General features: G+C 48.4%; 2 protein-coding genes across 2 annotated transcripts in view; one reads left to right on the top strand and one right to left on the bottom strand.

The window, feature by feature from the left end:
- Positions 1-1,206: 1,206 nt before the first annotated feature.
- Positions 1,207-14,480, top strand: LOC136577316 (ras-related protein Rab-35-like). Its single transcript, XM_066577190.1, has 7 exons — positions 1,207-1,344; positions 9,862-10,286; positions 10,718-10,768; positions 11,333-11,456; positions 11,618-11,742; positions 13,053-13,177; positions 14,349-14,480. The coding sequence occupies exons 2-7, from the start codon at positions 10,232-10,234 to the stop codon at positions 14,472-14,474; spliced, it is 606 nt and encodes a 201-aa protein (XP_066433287.1). The 5' UTR covers positions 1,207-1,344; positions 9,862-10,231; the 3' UTR covers positions 14,475-14,480.
- A 295-nt stretch (positions 14,481-14,775) lies between these two features.
- LOC136577312 (integrin alpha-M-like) overlaps positions 14,776-22,368 on the bottom strand; it is a 76,212-nt gene continuing 68,619 nt past the window's right edge. The window contains exons 28-30 of the mRNA XM_066577182.1: positions 15,451-15,549; positions 15,069-15,179; positions 14,776-14,997 (exon numbers count right to left, since the gene is read on the bottom strand). Coding sequence (XP_066433279.1) covers positions 14,890-14,997; positions 15,069-15,179; positions 15,451-15,549 — 318 coding nt within the window. The 3' untranslated portion in view covers positions 14,776-14,889. The remainder of the gene's footprint in view (positions 14,998-15,068; positions 15,180-15,450; positions 15,550-22,368) is intronic.

Raw genomic sequence — 22,368 nt, 5'->3', positions numbered from 1 at the left:
GGGGGGGGGGCAGGACATGGAGTACAGCTGGTATATCAGGGGGTAACAGTACATAGGGAACAGCTTGGATCTGGGGAGAGCAGTACATGGGGTACATTGGTATTTCAGGGGGGTACAGTGAACGGGGTACGGCTGGTAAAGCAGGAGGACAGTGCTTAGGGTACGGCTGGTATATCAGGTAGGACAGTGCATGGGTTACAGCTGATATATCAGGGGGATACAGTACATGGGGTACAGCTTGTATATCAGGTAGGACAGTGCATGGGTTACAGCTGGTGTATCAGGGGGATACAGTACATGGGGTACAGCTTGTATATCGGGGGGGGGGGGGGGGAAGTACCAGGGCACAGCTAAGATCTGAAGGGGCTGTACATGGGGTACAGCTGGCATATCGGGGATACAGTACATGGGGTACAGCTTGTATATCAGGGGGGGGGGGAAGTACAAGGGCACAGCTAAGATCTGAAGGGGCTGTACATGGGGTACAGCTGGCATATCAGGGGCATACAGTACATGGGGTACAGCTTGTATATCAGGGGGGGGGGGGGGGAAGTACAAGGGCACAGCTAAGATCTGAAGGGGCTGTACATGGGGTACAGCTGGCATATCAGGGGCATACAGTACATGGGGTACAGCTTGTATATCAGGGGGGACAGTACAAGGGCAAAGCTAGGATCTGAAGGGGCAGTACATGGGGTACAGCTGGCATATCAGGGGACAGTACATGGGGTACAGCTGGTATATCAGGGGGCACAGAACACGGGCACAGCTGGGATCTGGAGGGGCAGTACATGAGGTACAGCTGGTATATCAGGGGGGACAGTACATGGGGTACAGCTGGTATATCAGGGGGGACAGTTCATGGGGTACAGCTGGTATATCAGGGGGGGCAGTTCATGGGGTACAGCTGGTATATCAGGGGGGACAGTACATGGGGTACAGCTGGTATATGGAGGGGATAGTACATGAGGTACAGCTTGTATATCAGGGGGGACAGTACAAGGGCACAGCTAGGATCTGAAGGGGCAGTACATGGGGTACAGCTGGCATATCAGGGGACAGTACATGGGGTACAGCTGGTATATCAAGGGCCACAGAACACGGGCACAGCTGGGATCTGGAGGGATCTGCATGAAAATGTGACATTTTCGGTAAAGTGCGAGCAGCGTACGGACGAGTGTCCTCATTCACTGACAGCAAACAGAGGAGCGAAACATCTCATCACAGCCGGAGATACCGGGAAGTGTCCGCGGGGGTCAGAGGGGAGCGGACACCGAGCTCGGACTGTCCGGGGAGGAGATAAGAGGAGAGGAAGAGGAGGAGACTGCGGGAGACAGCCGAGCTGTGAGTACAGACAGACCGGGAGGAGGAGAGACAGACCGGGGCAGAGAGACTGCGGGGTGGAGGAGGAGAGACAGACCGGGCAGAGAGACTGCGGGGTGGAGGAGGAGAGACTGACCGGGCAGAGAGACTGCGGGGTGGAGGAGGAGAGACTGACCGGGCAGAGAGACTGCGGGGTGGAGGAGGAGAGACTGCGGGGTGGAGGAGGAGAGACTGACCGGGGCAGAGAGACTGTGCGGGGTGGAGGAGGAGAGACTGACCGGGGCAGAGAGACTGCGGGGTGGAGGAGGAGAGACTGACCGGGGCAGAGAGACTGCGGGGTGGAGGAGGAGAGACAGACCGGGGCAGAGAGACTGCGGGGTGGAGGAGGAGAGACAGACCGGGGCAGAGAGACTGCGGGGTGGAGGAGGAGAGACTGACCGGGGCAGAGAGACTGCGGGGTGGAGGAGGAGAGACAGACCGGGGCAGAGAGACTGCGGGGTGGAGGAGGAGAGACAGACCGGGGCAGAGAGACTGCGGGGTGGAGGAGGAGAGACAGACCGCGGCAGAGAGACTGCGGGGTGGAGGAGGAGAGACAGACCGCGGCAGAGAGACTGCGGGGTGGAGGAGGAGAGACAGACCGGGGCAGAGAGACTGCGGGGTGGAGGAGGAGAGACAGACCGGGGCAGAGAGACTGCGGGGCGGAGGAGGAGAGACAGACCGGGGCAGAGAGACTGCGGGGTGGAGGAGGAGAGACTGACCGCGGCAGAGAGACTGCGGGGCGGAGGAGGAGAGACTGACCGCGGCAGAGAGACTGCGGGGCGGAGGAGGAGAGACAGACCGGGGCAGAGAGACTGCGGGGCGGAGGAGGAGAGACAGACCGCGGCAGAGAGACTGCGGGGCGGAGGAGGAGAGACAGACCGCGGCAGAGAGACTGCGGGGCGGAGGAGGAGAGACAGACCGCGGCAGAGAGACTGCGGGGCGGAGGAGGAGAGACAGACCGCGGCAGAGAGACTGCGGGGTGGAGGAGGAGAGACAGACCGCGGCAGAGAGACTGCGGGGTGGAGGAGGAGAGACAGACCGCGGCAGAGAGACTGCGGGGTGGAGGAGGAGAGACAGACCGCGGCAGAGAGACTGCGGGGTGGAGGAGGAGAGACAGACCGCGGCAGAGAGACTGCGGGGTGGAGGAGGAGAGACAGACCGCGGCAGAGAGACTGCGGGGTGGAGGAGGAGAGACAGACCGGGGCAGAGAGACTGCGGGGTGGAGGAGGAGAGACAGACCGGGGCAGAGAGACAGACCGGGGCAGAGAGACAGACCGCGGCAGAGAGACAGACCGCGGCAGAGAGACAGACCGGGGCAGAGAGACAGACCGGGGCAGAGAGACAGACCGGGGCAGAGAGACAGACCGGGGCAGAGAGACAGACCGGGGCAGAGAGACAGACCGGGGCAGAGAGACAGACCGGGGCAGAGAGACAGACCGCGGCAGAGAGACAGACCGCGGCAGAGAGACAGACCGCGGCAGAGAGACAGACCGCGGCAGAGAGACAGACCGCGGCAGAGAGACAGACCGCGGCAGAGAGACAGACCGCGGCAGAGAGACAGACCGCGGCAGAGAGACAGACCGCGGCAGAGAGACAGACCGCGGCAGAGAGACAGACCGCGGCAGAGAGACTGCGGGGTGGAGGAGGAGAGACAGACCGCGGCATAGAAACTGCGGGGTGGAGGAGGAGAGACAGACCGGGGCAGAGAGACTGCGGGGTGGAGGAGGAGAGACAGACCGGGGCGGAGAGACAGACTGGGGCAGAGAGACTGCGGGGTGGAGGAGGAGAGACTGACCGGGGCAGAGAGACTGCGGGGTGGAGAGACTGACCGGGGCAGAGAGACTGCGGGGTGGAGAGACAGACCGCGGCAGAGAGACTGCGGGGTGGAGGAGGAGAGACAGACCGGGGCAGAGAGACTGCGGGGTGGAGGAGGAGAGACTGACCGGGGCAGAGAGACTGCGGGGTGGAGGAGGAGAGACTGACCGGGGCAGAGAGACTGCGGGGGGGAGGAGGAGAAACAGACCGGGGCAGAGAGACTGCGGGGTGGAGGAGGAGAGACAGACCGCGGCAGAGAGACTGCGGGGTGGAGGAGGAGAGACTGACCGGGGCAGAGAGACTGCTGGGTGGAGGAGGAGAGACAGACCGGGGCAGAGAGACTGCGGGGTGGAGGAGGAGAGACTGACCGGGGCAGAGAGACTGCGGGGTGGAGGAGGAGAGACTGACCGCGGCAGAGAGACTGCGGGGTGGAGGAGGAGAGACAGACCGCGGCAGAGAGACTGCGGGGTGGAGGAGGAGAGACAGACCGCGGCAGAGAGACTGCGGGGTGGAGGAGGAGAGACAGACCGGGGCAGAGAGACTGCGGGGTGGAGGAGGAGAGACAGACCGGGGCAGAGAGACTGCGGGGTGGAGGAGGAGAGACAGACCGGGGCAGAGAGACTGCGGGGTGGAGGAGGAGAGACTGCGGGGTGGAGGAGGAGAGACTGCGGGGTGGAGGAGGAGAGACTGCGGGGTGGAGGAGGAGAGACTGCGGGGTGGAGGAGGAGAGACTGCGGGGTGGAGGAGGAGAGACTGCGGGGTGGAGGAGGAGAGACAGACCGGGGCAGAGAGACTGCGGGGTGGAGGAGGAGAGACTGACCGGGGCAGAGAGACTGCGGGGTGGAGGAGGAGAGACTGACCGGGGCAGAGAGACTGCGGGGTGGAGGAGGAGAGACTGACCGGGGCAGAGAGACTGCGGGGTGGAGGAGGAGAGACTGACCGGGGCAGAGAGACTGCGGGGTGGAGGAGGAGAGACTGACCGGGGCAGAGAGACTGCGGGGTGGAGGAGGAGAGACTGACCGGGGCAGAGAGACTGCGGGGTGGAGGAGGAGAGACAGACCGCGGCAGAGAGACTGCGGGGTGGAGGAGGAGAGACAGACCGGGCAGAGAGACTGCGGGGTGGAGGAGGAGAGACAGACCGGGGCAGAGAGACTGCGGGGTGGAGGAGGAGAGACAGACCGCGGCAGAGAGACTGCGGGGTGGAGGAGGAGAGACAGACCGCGGCAGAGAGACTGCGGGGTGGAGGAGGAGAGACAGACCGCGGCAGAGAGACTGCGGGGTGGAGGAGGAGAGACAGACCGCGGCAGAGAGACAGACCGCGGCAGAGAGACTGCGGGGTGGAGGAGGAGAGACAGACCGCGGCAGAGAGACTGCGGGGTGGAGGAGGAGAGACAGACCGCGGCAGAGAGACTGCGGGGTGGAGGAGGAGAGACAGACCGCGGCAGAGAGACTGCGGGGTGGAGGAGGAGAGACAGACCGCGGCAGAGAGACTGCGGGGTGGAGGAGGAGAGACAGACCGCGGCAGAGAGACTGCGGGGTGGAGGAGGAGAGACAGACCGCGGCAGAGAGACTGCGGGGTGGAGGAGGAGAGACAGACCGCGGCAGAGAGACTGCGGGGTGGAGGAGGAGAGACAGACCGGGGCAGAGAGACTGCGGGGTGGAGGAGGAGAGACAGATCGGGGCAGAGAGACTGCGGGGTGGAGGAGGAGAGACAGACCGGAGCAGAGAGACTGCGGGGTGGGGAGAGATTCTGGGGCAGGGGGTGATGGAGAGGCTGTCTCCAGTACTTGTGTTGGTAATATGTAAGCTACACACAAGTCCTTCCTCGGTTCTATACTGGTCTCCCGTGTACCTCCAGATCCTCCTCTGGTCATATACTGACCTGCTGTGCACCTATATGACCTGAGGGGGATCTATACTGACCTGCCGTGTACCTGAGGCTCCTCCTCCTAGTTCTATACTGGCTTGCCGTGTACCTGTGGATCCCCCTCCTAGTTATATACTGGCCTGCCGCGTTCCTGTGGATCCTCCTCATAGTTATATACTGGCCTGCCGTGTACCTGTGGATCCTCCTCCTAGTTATATACTGGCCTGCCGTGTACCTGTGGATCCTCCTCCTAGTTATATACTGGCCTGCCGTGTACCTGTGGATCCTCCTCCTAGTTATGTACTGGGTTGCCGCGTACCTGTGGATCCTCCTCCTAGTTATATACTGGCTTGCCGTGTTCCTGAGGATCCTCCTCCTAGTTATGTACTGGCCTGCCGCGTTCCTGTGGATCCTCCTCCTAGTTATGTACTGGCTTGCCGCGTTCCTGTGGATCCTCCTCCTAGTTATATACTGGCTTGCCGCGTACCTGTGGATCCTCCTCCTAGTTATGTACTGGCCTGCCGTGTACCTGTGGATCCTCCTCCTAGTTATATACTGGCTTGCCGCGTAGCTGTGGTTCCTCCTCCTAGTTATATACTGGCCTGCCGCGTTCCTGAGGATCCTCCTCCTTGTTATATACTGGCTTGCCGTGTAGCTGTGGATCCTCCTCCTAGTTATATACTGGCCTGCTGCGTTCCTGAGGATCCTCCTCCTTGTTATATACTGACCTGCCGTGTACCTGTGGATCCTCCTCCTAGTTATATACTGATCTGCCGCGTTCCTGCGGATCTTCCTCCTAGTTATATACTAGCCTCCCGCCTTCCTTTGGATCCTCCTCCTAGTTATATACTGGCCTGCCGCATTCCTGTGGAGCCGCCTCCTAGTTATATACTGGCCTGCCGCGTTCCTGTGGATCCTCCTAGTTATATACTGACCTGCCACGTTCCTGTGAATCCTCCTCCTAGTTATGTACTGGCTTGCCGTGTATCTGTGGATCCTCCTCCTAGTTATATACTGGCTTGCCGCGTACCTGTGGATCCTCCTCCTAGTTATATACTGGCCTGCCGTGTATCTGTGGATCCTCCTCCTAGTTATATACTGACCTGCCGCGTTCCTGTGGATCCTCCTCCTAGTTATATACTGGCCTGCCGCGTTCCTGTGGATCCTCCTAGTTATATACTGGCCTGCCGCGTTCCTGTGGAGCCGCCTCCTAGTTATATACTGGCCTGCCGCGTTCCTGTGGATCCTCCTCTTAGTTATATACTGGCCTGCCGCGTTCCTGTGGATCCTCCTCCTAGTTACATACTGACCTGCCGCGTTCCTGTGGATCCTCCTCCTAGTTACATACTGGCCTGCCGCGTTCCTGTGGATCCTCCTCCTAGTTATATACTGGCCTGCCGCGTTCCTGTGGATCCTCCTCCTAGTTATATACTGGCCTGCCGCGTTCCTGTGGATCCTCCTCCTAGTTATATACTGGCCTGCCACGTTCCTGTGGATCCTCCTCCTAGTTATATACTGGCCTGCCGTGTACCTGTGGATCCTCCTCCTAGTTATATACTGGCCTGCCGTGTATCTGTGGATCCTCCTCCTAGTTATGTACTGGCTTGCCGTGTACCTGTGGATCCTCCTCCTAGTTATGTACTGGCTTGCCGTGTACCTGTGGATCCTCCTCCTAGTTATATACTGGCTTGCCGTGTACCTGTGGATCCTCCTCCTAGTTATATACTGGCTTGCCGTGTATCTGTGGATCTTCCTCCTAGTTATATACTGCCTTGCCGTGTATCTGTGGATCTTCCTCCTAGTTATATACTGGCCTGCCGTGTAGCTGTGGATCTTCCTCCTAGTTATATACTGGCCTGCCGTGTAGCTGTGGATCCTCCTCCTAGTTATATACTGGCCTGCCGTGTAGCTGTGGATCCTCCTCCTAGTTATGTACTGGCTTGCCGTGTACCTGTGGATCCTCCTCCTAGTTATGTACTGGCTTGCCGTGTACCTGTGGATCCTCCTCCTAGTTATGTACTGGCTTGCCGTGTACCTGTGGATCCTCCTCCTAGTTATGTACTGGCTTGCCGTGTACCTGTGGATCCTCCTCCTAGTTATATACTGGCCTGCCGTGTTCCTGTGGATCCTCCTCCTAGTTATATACTGGCCTGCCGCGTTCCTGTGGATCCTCCTCCTAGTTATGTACTGGCCTGCCGTGTACCTGTGGATCCTCCTCCTAGTTATGTACTGGCTTGCCGTGTACCTGTGGATCCTCCTCCTAGTTATGTACTGGCTTGCCGTGTACCTGTGGATCCTCCTCCTAGTTATGTACTGGCTTGCCGTGTACCTGTGGATCCTCCTCCTAGTTATGTACTGGCTTGCCGTGTACCTGTGGATCCTCCTCCTAGTTATGTACTGGCTTGCCGTGTACCTGTGGATCCTCCTCCTAGTTATGTACTGGCTTGCCGTGTACCTGTGGATCCTCCTTCTAGTTATGTACTGGCTTGCCGTGTACCAGTGGATCCTCCTCCTAGTTATGTACTGGCTTGCCGTGTACCAGTGGATCCTCCTCCTAGTTATATACTGGCCTGCCACGTTCCTGTGGATCCTCCTCCTAGTTATATACTGACCTGCCGCGTTCCTGTGGATCCTCCTCATAGTTATGTACTGGCTTGCCGTGTACCTGTGGATACTCCTCATAGTAATATACTGACCTGCCGTGTATCTGTGGATCCTCCTCCTAGTTATATACTGGCCTGCCGTGTACCTGTGGCTCCTCCTCCTAGTTATATACTGGCCTGCTGCTAGCCCATACTTCTCTTGTACCTATAGATCCCCCTCAGGTTGTATACTGACATCCCGTGTTCCTATTGGCCTCTTTCACACATATGACAGCGATATCGCCGCACAGAGTCGCAGCGGTGTCGCCGCTTTGTCCCCATGATTTTGAGACAGCGATGTGTTTTCCTATGGATAATTAGGCATTGCATCGTTGCTGACCGCTATAAATCGCAAGAAGGTTAAGTGCTCTACCCGAAACTAAGCTCTACCTGCGCTTCCAAAAAAAGGGAATATTTACCTAGCAGGCACGGTCCGGGTCCTCCCGCTGCTCTCCGGATGTCCGCCGAGGGTCCTGCTGTCCCCGTTCGAGCATAGAAGATCACTTCCTGGTTGCTGGATTTATAAATCCCTCCTCTAGGAAGCGATTGTTCATCAAGTGCTACTCAGCCAATCAATGCAGCATCGTAGATTCCCCCCCCCCCTTGGGATTTATACTGACCTTCCGTGCACCCATAGAACCTCCTCGGGTTGTATACTGACTTGCCATGTAGCTAAATATCTTCCTCTGGTTATATATTTACTTTCCATGTACCTGTAGATCCTCCTCTGGTTACATACTGGCTTCACGCATACCTGTAGATCCTCCTCTGGATATATACTGGCCTCCCGGGTACCTATAGAGCATCATCCGGTTACATACTGGCCTCCTGGGTACTTGTACCTGTAGATCCTCCTCTGGTTACATACTGGCTTCACGTATACCTGTAGATCCTCCTCTGGATATATACTGGTCTCCCTTGTACCTATAGATCCTCCTCTTGTTATATACTTGCCGCCGATATACCTTCAACCAGAAGAGGCTCTATACACTGGCCTCCTGTGTACCAATAGAACCTTCTCGGGTTGTATACTGGCCTCCCATGTACCTACAACCAGCGGAGGATAATCTACATAATGGTTTCCCGTGTACCTATAGAGCGCTCTCTGGTTATATACTGGCCTCCCGGGAACCTGTAAATCCTCCTCTGGGTTATGAACTGGCCTCCCGGGTACCTGTAGATCCTCATGTGATTACATACTGGCCTCCTGGGTACCTATAGATCGACCTCAGTAATATACTGACCTCCTGTGTACCTCTAGATCAACCTCTGGTTATATACTGGACTCCTGGCTACCTTTTCGGTTTCTTTATGGACTTCCTGGGTACCCATAGAACCTAATCTGGTTATATACTGAGCTGCTATGTACCTACAACCAGAGGAGGATCTATATACTGGCCTCCTGTGTACCTATAGATCCTCCTTGGGTTATATACTGACCTATATATATCTAGAACCTTCTCTGGTTATATACTGACCTTACATGTACCCATAGAGCCTCCTTTGGTTGTATACTGACCTCTTGTGTACACATAGAAGCTCCTCTGTTTATATATTGCCCTGCCTGGTACCCATAGTTCCACCTCGGGTTGTATACTGAGCTGCCATGTACCTATAGATCCGCCTCCTGGTTATATACTGCCCTCCTGTGTACCTACAATCAGGAGGCTCTGTATACGGGCCTCCTATGTACCTATAGATCCTCCTCAGGTTATATACTGTATACCTCTAGAACCTCATGGGGATGTAGACTGACTTCCTGGGTACCTATAGAAATCCTCTTATCTTGGGCCTAGGATTATGGGAGCAATACATTGTGTTTTAGATAGGGGGATTAGATGGTGAGCTCCTGGGGTCAGGGTTGATGAGGGTGATTACAGTCTGTCTACATGTTGGCTCTCGGGTTCTGCGCTGATGGGAGTGACCTCTTGTTGCGCAGTTCTTGTGCCCAACTTCTACTTTTCTTCCCACAACAATTAGTCCCTTTGTGTTACATATGTAAGAAAGTGTCCGACTGCTGGCGGTAATGGGGGGGGGGGGGGGGGGGGATGGGACCTGCATTACTGGTGACCCGGAGGGCAGCTCTATACGGCCTCCATATAGGACCCTGCTTGCCCCTTTCGTGCTGAGTGGAGCGCAGTGATTGCTATATATGTGTTTTCTCTCCACATACAGGAAGAGCTGGGATTTCCTTCCCCCTGAGTTCAGCGAAAACAGAACAGAGGCGAGAGACACCCTTCCAGAGAAAGCGAGATCTGTAGAGACAGCCGGACGGGGAGGAAGCCTGAAATATCAAATAGACTGCTAGCTGGCAAGGGAGACCATCCAAAAATGTATTTGGTGTCAATAAAGTGTATTGGCGCTTGAGAGAGTGCGGAGAGACCGACGTGACTGCAGAAGATTAACTGTTTGACAAAGGGGAGGAGCCGGGCGCCGAGGAGCATCCAGGGATGTGAGGCAGAGAGACGCATCTGGTGGCAGTACACAGGCGAGAGAGAGTGTCACCCCAGAACAGGACACCGCTGAATGCTGCGCGGTCGGAAACATGGCTGCCAAGGACTATGATCATTTATTCAAGCTCCTGCTAATCGGGGACTCTGGTAAGTTCCTTCATATAGGAACCTGCGGTGGGACGGGCCCTTGGTAGCCGCCACTGCGACTTGCATCCTCTCGTTTACCTGGGGACGCGAGTAATGGGCATTTTACACGAGGCAACAATCGGGTTAAACGTCTGCAGAGAGCTGAGGTCGCTGGCGCTTGTTCAGAGCGTTTACACTGACAGATCTCGCGGGCGCCTCGCTCAGCGCTTCACCTGCTATGCGTAACACAGTGGGGAGCGTTTACACGGAATGACAAGCCGCGATCCAGTGATAGGTTTTATGCTGATTGAAAGTCGGTGCTAACGAGTAGTGAACAATGTGTTTGCATTCACATGGGACGATTATCGCTTAATTTCTTCCGCTTGAACCAATTTTGAGCGATAAACGTTATGTGCCAATTATACGAGATGATTAACGAGTCTTCCCTGTAGGTGTGGGGAAGAGCAGCCTCCTCCTGAGATTCTCCGACAACTCCTTCTCTGGTAAGTATGATGATGGGCCTCAATGTTACCACCGCCACAGCCTCTTCCAATTTGCTCCCTGCCGACCGCCTCCCCCCCCCCCTACTCGCTCCCTGCCGACCTCCCCCTCCTTACCCTCTACCCGCTCCCTGCCCTCTGCCGACCGCCTCTACCCGCTCCCTGCCCTCTGCCGACCGCCCCCCTCCTCTACCTGCTCCCTGCCCTTTGCCGACTGCCAACCCTCTGCCGACCGCCCCCCTCCACCCGCCCTCTGCCAGCTTCGCCCCTCTACCCGCTCTCTGCCGACTGCCCCCTCCATCTGCTCCCTGCCCTCTGCCTCCCCCCCCGATCTGCTTCCTGCCCTCTGCCCCTTCCCCTCCCATCTGCTCCCTTCTCTCTGCCGACCGCACCCCCCTCTACCCGCTCCCTGCCAACTGTCCCCCCCCCCCCTCTGACGACCGCTGCCCCTACCCGTTCCTTGCCCTCTACTCGCTCTGCGCCCTCTGGCGACTGCCTCTATCTGCTTCCCTGGTCTCTTGTTCTCTCTCTTGTGTTCATCACTTTGCTCTCTTTGCACTCTTGCAGGAAGCTACATAACAACAATTGGAGTGGACTTTAAGATCCGGACGGTGGTTCTGGATGGTGAACGGGTAAAGCTGCAGATCTGGGACACGGCCGGTCAGGAGAGGTTTCGAACCATCACATCAACGTGAGCACCATACCGGAGACGCCTACTGCGCAGTCCTGAAGTAGGGGAAGCGGGGTGGAAGGTGTTGGGCGTCACAGGATTTGGGTGTGGCCAGCGTAGGGATGGGACAGACAGATCTAATGGTGATGTGGTCGTTATAATGTGATGTTATAATTGTGCAGGTATTACCGGAACACACACGGGGTCATTGTGGTGTACGACGTCACCAACCCAGAATCCTTTGTGAATGTGAAGCGATGGCTGCATGAGATAACTCAGAATTGTGACTCTGTGTGTACCGTGCTAGGTGAGTTCTCCGCAGGCGGGACATGATGTATGCAGTAAGGGGAGCAGACACTTGGGGACAGCAAGGGGCCGGTGGTGACGGTCCTCGGTATCGGATGCAGCAGTACATGATCTAATCAGACCTGACCGAGACCTGGTGCTCTGCGCTGCCATTGTGATCCATTAACCCCTTAATACCACAGGATGTAGGGTTACCTCATTGTAATGTGACAGGATGAAAGCTTACGTCATGTGGATGGTGCGGGGTCAGAAGTGAGCCTGTGCCCATCATACAGCGGGAGCTGGCCTCCCACTGCAACAGCGGGGGGTACATGCTGCGCCCCCCTGCTGTTAACCTATGTAGATTGCGGAATGTAAAGGATTCACAGAGGAAGGGCGCTCACTCTGCAATATAATCACGGAGGGCTGATGGGTTGCCATGGCAACCAGACGCCAGATACAGGCGGTCCGGCTTGTCATTGCCTATGATCGCTATAACCAGCGATAAGGCACTGCAGTATAGAAGTCCTAGAATGCTTGTACCATAGCAGCTATGATAAACAGTCCCCTACAGGGATATAAAGAGTGTGAGAGAACAAAAAAACTAGTGTTAAAAAAAACATAGAAAAAAACTTTTTTTGCTCATTTTCCCCTATTTGTATAAAAAAAAAAACCTGCATATGTGGTATCCTAGTGTCCATAATGTACTAATTTGAGCACATTATTAACCCCTTAACACTCCAGGACGCACACTTCTTACATCATGCAGCGTCGGGGTCGCAGGGCGACCTCTCTTCATACAGTGCAGGAGTCGGCTGTTTGTTACACCTGATGCCCGCGGGCAATAGCTGCATTGTTTCCTTAATGCCAAAATAAGCGGCGTCCTTAAGGGGTTAAAGGGCTATCGCCCCAAAGTATCCTCTATCCACAAGATACTAAATAACTTGCTGGTTGGTGGGGGTTCAACTGCTGAGACCCCCACCGATCCTGAGCACTTGGCCCCAAGTGTTGGCAGCGACGGCCTCTGCAGTAGTCAAGCACTCAAACGTAGCGCTCTCCAGCAGTCCCATTGTAGTGAACGGAGTGTAGGCGTGATTGTGCCGCCTCCAGTGCCCGCACTGCCGTACAATAGACTGCCCCTCGATGCAGACGTGCGTTGTCAGCAGATTAGACTGCCTCTAGATGGAGATCCTGAATCTCAGCGGTCCGCGTCTGTCCGCGGATCACAGCGGCGCCTCCGCTGGCCGTACTCCATCCTGTTGTCTCCAGTGTAATACAATGACCCCGGTGGCACGTCTCATCCGCAGCACCGTCTGCTTTCTCATTTTCTAGTGGGCAATAAAGATGATGACCCCTCCCGAAAACGTATTGAGACCGCGGACGCAAAAAGGTTCAGCGACCAGATGGGGGTCCGATTGTATGAGACGAGCGCAAAGGAGAACCGCAATGTGGAAGAGGTGGGTGTGTGGTTTGTACAGACGTGTCCGTCCGTGCCACTTCAAACACGCAAAAAAAGAAAACCATATATCTGATGGATGCCAACCGTTGCCCACACACTCCCGTGTTAACCCCTTCCTCACATCCTGAAGTGCAGACCGGCCTCAAACATGAGCAGCCTGCTCTGATGTGTGCGGAGGTGGAGGCCAAACACAGGCTCCATTCACAGCGACTGCCCCGGGGGGAGAGCTGCGCTCGCACAGGGGAGCCGGACAATACTGTGTGTGCGTGTACCCGGGCCTCCCTGCCCCATACATGTCATAGATCTCCAGTGTGACAACCTTCTATGATTGAGTGATATCAGCTGCTCCTCTTATAACGCTCCAGCACTGATCTAGCCTCCTGCGACGACATATATGTAACTGATATCCGCCGCTCCTCTAATATGAGGTCTCTGGAGTGTTATAGGGGACCTATATCAGCCACTTCTCTTATAATGCTCCAGCTCTGATATAACCTCCGGAGACAACATATATGGGACTGATATCCGCCGCTCATCTTAAAATGCTCCAGATGAGATATCCGTCACATATATGATGTCTCTGGAGGCTATATCACATCTGGAGCACTTTAAGACGAGCGGCGGATATCAGTCCCATATATGTCATCTCAGGAGGTTCTATCAGAGCTGGAGCATTATAAGAGGAGCGACTGATAGAAGTCACATATAACATTCCAGAGACCTTATATTAGAGGAGCGGCGGATATCAGTCACGTATATGTCGTCTCTGGAGGCTATATCAGCCACTCCTCTTATATGAGGTCTCTGGATTGTTATATGTGACTTATATAAGCTGTTCCTCTTATAATGCTCCAGCACTGATATAACCTCCAGAGACCTCTTCTATTGGACTGATATTGCCCGCTCCTCTTATATAAGGTCTCTAGGCTAGATCAGTTGTGGAGCGTTATATGTGACTGATATTGCCGGCTTCTCTTATAACGCTCTCGCAGTAGATTCTGGGTATTGGAGGTTTGTTTTCCATGTTGAGGTGAACTTGTATCCGCTGATGTCACACACTGCCTGTGGAGGGCGCTGTTTCCTCTTAATGTCTTTGTCCTGACACGTGTGTAGCCCCCGGACTCCGCCGTAGACTGTGGTGCTGTCACGATCTGTCATGTTGTCTGCAGATGTTCATGTCGGTGACACGTCTGGTCCTGAGGATGAAGAAGGAGAGCCAGGCCCGGCTGCGGCCCACGGAGGTGGTGACCATCACCAAGACCAAGAAGAAGCCACACGTCAAGAGATGCTGCTGAGGGCCCCACTTGCAATAACTGGACTTTTGTGTGAGAGGAGTTGGGACAGCAGCAGGGCGATACTCAGGTGATGGTGGGTGTGACCGCGGTGATTGCCGGTCCATACAGGACAGAATATGGCGTACTTGTATATGTGGGTGCAGCGCGTGTACACAGACATGGCGGCCGGCACCAGGCGGAAAAGGAGTCATTCCAGGGATAGTGGAGAATGGGGGTTGTAGTGTGAGCAGATACTCCAGATCGCCTTTATACTTCCCAGCATTCCCTCTGCTTTACACTGACCAATCAGAAGCTGCCCTCGTGCCTGACACCATATATATTTCTGTGCAGGAATATTCCGCTTATTTTTGCAGTTGATTAACAGATAACAATAAAGTACATTTTTGTATATGAGCGCAGCCTCTCCATGTCGTCCTTACGGTGGCGCTCCGCTGCCCGCAGGGTCGGCCTCTGACATCACAGCGCTCTCTTCACCGGGACTTTCCAGCATCATCTCTTTATACTGGCGCTTAAAGAATCCCAGCTAGAAGGGAAGGGGCATCAGTACTTACTGCCACTCAGGAAACTCTCTGTATGGCCGTGGCGTTCACTTACCTTGTATAACGCTACTGTGATCAGTGCCAGGAGCAGCAGACCTCCCAGGCTGCTCCCCAACATCAGCGGGTAGTAGTTGTACCCCGGAGAGATCTCCAGCATGGTTTGGGCCTGCAATGTGCAATTATGTGCACTGTCAGTATAACCTTGTCCAGCAGGTGGCGCAATGGACATGAGGTAGGACTCAGAATTGATAGGTGGTCACTATCACTCCCCTATTTTCTGATGATTCACTATGATTGCACCCAAGGGCCACCAAATGGTTAACTGAGTCAGATCCCCCTCATAGAAATCACCCCCTCCCATGGGAAGACCCCTTAGACGTCTCAGGACTCCCTCCCCGCAGGTGCATGTGTTCCCCCAACATAGACGGGGCTGGTACCTGAGCTGTGACAAAGCTCTGCTTCAGGATGTGCCAGAAGAGCTGACGGTCATAGATGATCTCTGCCGAACTCTGGATATAGATTCTCTTCAGTTTTGTCTGACACCAGAAAACAATAGTTTGTATCAGCAACCCACTCATGATATCATCATTCCGAGACATCAGCAGTGACCCTTATGCTCTTCTACATCTGTAGCAGTATTATAGTAGTTATATTCTTGTGCATAGGGGGCAGTATTATAGTAGTTATATTCTTGTATATAGGGGGCAGTATAATAGCTGTTATATTCTTGTACATAGGGGGCAGTATTATAGTAGTTATATTCTTGTACATAGGGGGCAGTATTATAGCTGTTATATTCTTGTATATAGGGGGCAGTATAATAGCTGTTATATTCTTGTACATAGGGGGCAGTATTATAGCTGTTGTATTCTTGTACATAGGGGGCAGTATTATAGTAGTTATATTCTTGTACATAGAGGGCAGTATTATAGTAGTTATATTCTTGTACATAGGGGCAGTATTATAGTAGTTATATTCTTGTACATAGGGGGCAGTATTATAGTAGTTATATTCTTGTATATAGGGGGCAGTATTATAGTAGCTATATTCTTGTACATAGGAGGCAGTATTATAGTAGTTATATTCTTGTACATAGGGGGCAGTATTATAGTAGTTATATTCTTGTACATAGGGGGTAGTATTATAGTAGCTATATTCTTGTACATAGGAGGCAGTATTATAGTAGTTATATTCTTGTACATAGGGGACAGTATTATAGTAGTTATATTCTTGTATATAGGGGGCAGTATTATAGTAGCTATATTCTTGTACATAGGAGGCAGTATTATAGTAGTTATATTCTTGTACATAGGGGGCAGTATTATAGTAGTTATATTCTTGTACATAGGGGGTAGTATTATAGTAGCTATATTCTTGTACATAGGAGGCAGTATTATAGTAGTTATATTCTTGTACATAGGGGGCAGTATTATAGTAGTTATATTCTTGTACATAGGGGCAGTATTATAGTAGTTATATTCTTGTACATAGGGGGCAGTATTATAGTAGTTATATTCTTGTACATAGGAGGCAGTATTATAGTAGTTATATTCTTGTACATAGGGAGCAGTATTATAGTAGTTATATTCTTGTACATAGGGGGTAGTATTATAGTAGTTATATTCTTGTACATAGGGGGCAGTATTATAGTAGTTATATTCTTGTACATAGGGGGCAGTATTATAGTAGTTATATTCTTGTACATAGGGGGTAGTATTATAGTAGCTATATTCTTGTACATAGGAGGCAGTATTATAGTAGTTATATTCTTGTACATAGGGGGCAGTATTATAGTAGTTATATTCTTGTACATAGGGAGCAGTATTATAGTAGTTATATTCTTGCACATAGAGGGCAGTATTATAGTAGTGATATTCTTGTACATAGGGGCAGTATTATAGTAGTTATAGTCTTGTACATAGGAGGAGTATTATAGTGGTTATATTCTTGTACATAGGAGGAGTATTATAGTGGTTATATTCTTGTACATAGGGGGCAGTATTATAGTAGTTATATTCTTGTACATAGGAGGCAGTATTATAGTAGTTATATTCTTGTACATAGGGGGCAGTATTATAGTAGTTATATTCTTGTACATAGGAGGCAGTATTATAGTAGTTATATTCTTGTACATAGGGGGCAGTATTACAGTAGTTATATTCTTGTACATAGGGAGCAGTATTATAGTAGTTATATTCTTGTACATAGGGAGCAGTATTATAGTAGTTATATTCTTGTACATAGGGGGCAGTATTATAGTAGTTATATTCTTGTACATAGAGAGCAGTATTATAGTAGTTATATTCTTGTACATAGGAGGCAGTATTATAGTAGTTATATTCTTGTACATAGGAGGCAGTATTATAGTAGTTATATTCTTGTACATAGGGAGCAGTATTATAGTAGTTATATTCTTGTACATAGGGGGCAGTATTATAGTAGTTATATTCTTGTATATAGGGGGCAGTATTATAGTAGTTATATTCTTGTACATAGGGGGCAGTATTATAGTAGTTATATTCTTGTACATAGGGAGCAGTATTATAGTAGTTATATTCTTGCACATAGAGGGCAGTATTATAGTAGTGATATTCTTGTACATAGAGGGCAGTATTATAGTAGTTATATTCTTGTACATAGGGGGCAGTATTATAGTAGTTATATTCTTGTACATAGGAGGCAGTATTATAGTAGTTATATTCTTGTGCATAGGAGGCAGTATTATAGTAGTTATATTCTTGTGCATAGGAGGCAGTATTATAGTAGTTATATTCTTGTGCATAGGAGGCAGTATTATAGTAGTTATATTCTTGTACATAGGAGGCAGTATTATAGTAGTTATATTCTTGTGCATAGGAGGCAGTATTATAGTAGTTATATTCTTGTACATAGGAGGCAGTATTATAGTAGTTATATTCTTGTACATAGGAGGCAGTATTATAGTAGTTATATTCTTGTACATAGGGGGCAGTATTATAGTAGTTATATTCTTGTATATAGGAGGCAGTATTATAGTAGTTATATTCTTGTGCATAGGAGGCAGTATTTTAGTAGTTATATTCTTGTACATAGGGGGCAGTATTATAGTAGTTATATTCTTGTACATAGGGGGCAGTATTATAGTAGTTCTATTCTTGTACATAGGGGGCAGTATTATAGTAGTTATATTCTTGTGCATAGGAGGCAGTATTATAGTAGTTATATTCTTGTATATAGGAGCAGTATTATAGTAGTTATATTCTTGTACATAGGGGGCAGTATTATAGTAGTTATATTCTTGTACATAGGGGGCAGTATTATAGTAGTTATATTCTTGTGCATAGGAGGCAGTATTATAGTAGTTATATTCTTATACATAGGGAGGCAGTATTATAGTAGTTATATTCTTATACATAGGGAGGCAGTATTATAGTAGTTATATTCTTGTACATAGGGGGCAGTATTATAGTAGTTATATTCATGTACATAGGGGGCAGTATTATAGTAGTTATATTCTTGTACATAGGCGGCAGTATTATAGTAGTTGTATTCTTGTACATAGGAGGCAGTATTATAATAGTTATATTCTTGTACATAGGGAGAAGTATTATAGTAGTTATATTCTTGTACATAGGGGCAGTATTATAGTAGTTATATTCTTGTGCATAGGAGGCAGTATTATAGTAGTTATATTCTTGTACATAGGAGGCAGTATTATAGTACTTATATTCTTGTACATAGGAGGCAGTATTATAGTAGTTATATTCTTGTACATTGGGAGCAGTATTATAGTAGTTATATTCTTGTACATTGGGAGCAGTATTATAGTAGCTATATTCTTGTACATAGGGGGCAGTATTATAGTAGTTATATTCTTGTACATAGGAGGCAGTATTATAGTAGTTATATTCTTGTGCATAGGAGGCAGTATTATAGTAGTTATATTCTTGTGCATAGGAGGCAGTATTATAGTAATTATATTCTTGTGCATAGGGAGAAGTATTATAGTGGTTATATTCTTGTACATAGGGGGCAGTATTATAGTAGTTATATTCTTGTACATAGGGGGCAGTATTATAGTAGTTATATTCTTGTACATAAGGGGCAGTATTATAGTAATTACATTCTTGTACATAAGGGGCAGTATTATAGTAATTATATTCTTGTACATAGGGGGCAGTATTATAGTAGTTATATTCTTGTACATAGCGGGCAGTATTATAGTAGTTATATTCTTGTACATAGGAGGCAGTATTATAGTAGTTATATTCTTGTACATAGGGAGCAGTATTATAGTAGTTATATTCTTGTACATAGGAGGCAGTATTATAGTAGTTATATTCTTGTACATAGGGGCAGTATTATAGTAGTTATATTCTTGTACATAGGGGCAGTATTATAGTAGTTATATTCTTGTACATAGGGGGCAGTATTATAGTAGTTATATTCTTGTACATAGCGGGCAGTATTATAGTAGTTATATTCTTGTATATAGGAGCAGTATTATAGTAGTTATATTCTTGTATATAGGAGCAGTATTATAGTAGTTATATTCTTATACATAGTGGCCAGTATTATAGTAGTTGTATTCTTGTACATAGGAGGCAGTATTATAGTAGTTATATTCTTGTACATAGGGGGCAGTATTATAGTAGTTATATTCTTGTACATAGGGGTAGTATTATAATAGTTATATTCTTGTACATAGGCAGTATTATAGTAGTTATATTCTTGTGCATAGGAGGCAGTATTATAGTAGTTATATCCTTGTACATAGGGGGGCAGTATTATAGTAGTAATGTTCTTGTACATAGGGGCCAGTATTATAGTAGTTATTTTCTTGTACATAGGGAGAAGTATTATAGTGGTTACATTCTTGTACATAGGGGGCAGTATTATAATAGTTATATTCTTGTACATAGGGGGCAGTATTATAGTAGTTATATTCTTGTATATAGGAGCAGTATTATAGTAGTTATATTCTTGTACATAGGGGGCAGTATTATAGTAGTTATATTCTTGTGCATTGGAGGCAGTATTATAGTAGTTATATTCTTGTATATAGGAGCAGTATTATAGTAGTTATATTCTTGTACATAGGGAGCAGTATTATAGTAGTTATATTCTTGTACATAGGGGGTAGTATTATAGTAGTTATATTCTTGTACATAGGGGGCAGTATTATAGTAGTTATATTCTTGTACATAGGAGGCAGTATTATAGTAGTTATATTCTTGTACATAGGGGGCAGTATTATAGTAGTTATATTCTTGTACATAGGAGGCAGTATTATAGTAGTTATATTCTTGTGCATAGGAGGCAGTATTATAGTAGTTATATTCTTGTGCATAGGAGGCAGTATTATAGTAGTTATATTCTTGTGCATAGGAGGCAGTATTATAGTAGTTATATTCTTGTACATAGGAGGCAGTATTATAGTAGTTATATTCTTGTGCATAGGAGGCAGTATTATAGTAGTTATATTCTTGTACATAGGAGGCAGTATTATAGTAGTTATATTCTTGTACATAGGAGGCAGTATTATAGTAGTTATATTCTTGTATATAGGAGCAGTATTATAGTAGTTCTATTCTTGTACATAGGGGGCAGTATTATAGTAGTTATATTCTTGTGCATAGGAGGCAGTATTATAGTAGTTATATTCTTGTATATAGGAGCAGTATTATAGTAGTTATATTCTTGTACATAGGGGGCAGTATTATAGTAGTTATATTCTTGTACATAGGGGGCAGTATTATAGTAGTTATATTCTTGTGCATAGGAGGCAGTATTATAGTAGTTATATTCTTATACATAGGGAGGCAGTATTATAGTAGTTATATTCTTATACATAGGGAGGCAGTATTATAGTAGTTATATTCTTGTACATAGGGGGCAGTATTATAGTAGTTATATTCATGTACATAGGGGGCAGTATTATAGTAGTTATATTCTTGTACATAGGCGGCAGTATTATAGTAGTTGTATTCTTGTACATAGGAGGCAGTATTATAATAGTTATATTCTTGTACATAGGGAGAAGTATTATAGTAGTTATATTCTTGTACATAGGGGCAGTATTATAGTAGTTATATTCTTGTGCATAGGAGGCAGTATTATAGTAGTTATATTCTTGTACATAGGAGGCAGTATTATAGTACTTATATTCTTGTACATAGGAGGCAGTATTATAGTAGTTATATTCTTGTACATTGGGAGCAGTATTATAGTAGTTATATTCTTGTACATTGGGAGCAGTATTATAGTAGCTATATTCTTGTACATAGGGGGCAGTATTATAGTAGTTATATTCTTGTACATAGGAGGCAGTATTATAGTAGTTATATTCTTGTGCATAGGAGGCAGTATTATAGTAGTTATATTCTTGTGCATAGGAGGCAGTATTATAGTAATTATATTCTTGTGCATAGGGAGAAGTATTATAGTGGTTATATTCTTGTACATAGGGGGCAGTATTATAGTAGTTATATTCTTGTACATAGGGGGCAGTATTATAGTAGTTATATTCTTGTACATAAGGGGCAGTATTATAGTAATTACATTCTTGTACATAAGGGGCAGTATTATAGTAATTATATTCTTGTACATAGGGGGCAGTATTATAGTAGTTATATTCTTGTACATAGCGGGCAGTATTATAGTAGTTATATTCTTGTACATAGGAGGCAGTATTATAGTAGTTATATTCTTGTACATAGGGAGCAGTATTATAGTAGTTATATTCTTGTACATAGGAGGCAGTATTATAGTAGTTATATTCTTGTACATAGGGGCAGTATTATAGTAGTTATATTCTTGTACATAGGGGCAGTATTATAGTAGTTATATTCTTGTACATAGGGGGCAGTATTATAGTAGTTATATTCTTGTACATAGCGGGCAGTATTATAGTAGTTATATTCTTGTATATAGGAGCAGTATTATAGTAGTTATATTCTTGTATATAGGAGCAGTATTATAGTAGTTATATTCTTATACATAGTGGCCAGTATTATAGTAGTTGTATTCTTGTACATAGGAGGCAGTATTATAGTAGTTATATTCTTGTACATAGGGGGCAGTATTATAGTAGTTATATTCTTGTACATAGGGGTAGTATTATAATAGTTATATTCTTGTACATAGGCAGTATTATAGTAGTTATATTCTTGTGCATAGGAGGCAGTATTATAGTAGTTATATCCTTGTACATAGGGGGGCAGTATTATAGTAGTAATGTTCTTGTACATAGGGGCCAGTATTATAGTAGTTATTTTCTTGTACATAGGGAGAAGTATTATAGTGGTTACATTCTTGTACATAGGGGGCAGTATTATAATAGTTATATTCTTGTACATAGGGGGCAGTATTATAGT

Source organism: Eleutherodactylus coqui, chromosome 8 (genome assembly GCF_035609145.1).
Source record: "Eleutherodactylus coqui strain aEleCoq1 chromosome 8, aEleCoq1.hap1, whole genome shotgun sequence".
Classification (NCBI taxonomy): domain Eukaryota; kingdom Metazoa; phylum Chordata; class Amphibia; order Anura; family Eleutherodactylidae; genus Eleutherodactylus; species Eleutherodactylus coqui.
This window is presented reverse-complemented; position numbering and strand designations above follow the sequence as displayed.

What these genes read in the sequence shown, in the direction of transcription:
- LOC136577316 (XM_066577190.1), top strand. Translation starts at nt 10,232, where the DNA reads ATGGCTGCCAAGGACTATGATCATTTATTCAAGCTCCTGCTAATCGGG. An exon ending in CCTGCTAATCGGGGACTCTG is followed by an intron (nt 10,287 to 10,717) that starts GTAAGTTCCTTC and finishes TCTTCCCTGTAG; the next exon opens with GTGTGGGGAAGAGCAGCCTC. An exon ending in AGAACCGCAATGTGGAAGAG is followed by an intron (nt 13,178 to 14,348) that starts GTGGGTGTGTGG and finishes TGTTGTCTGCAG; the next exon opens with ATGTTCATGTCGGTGACACG.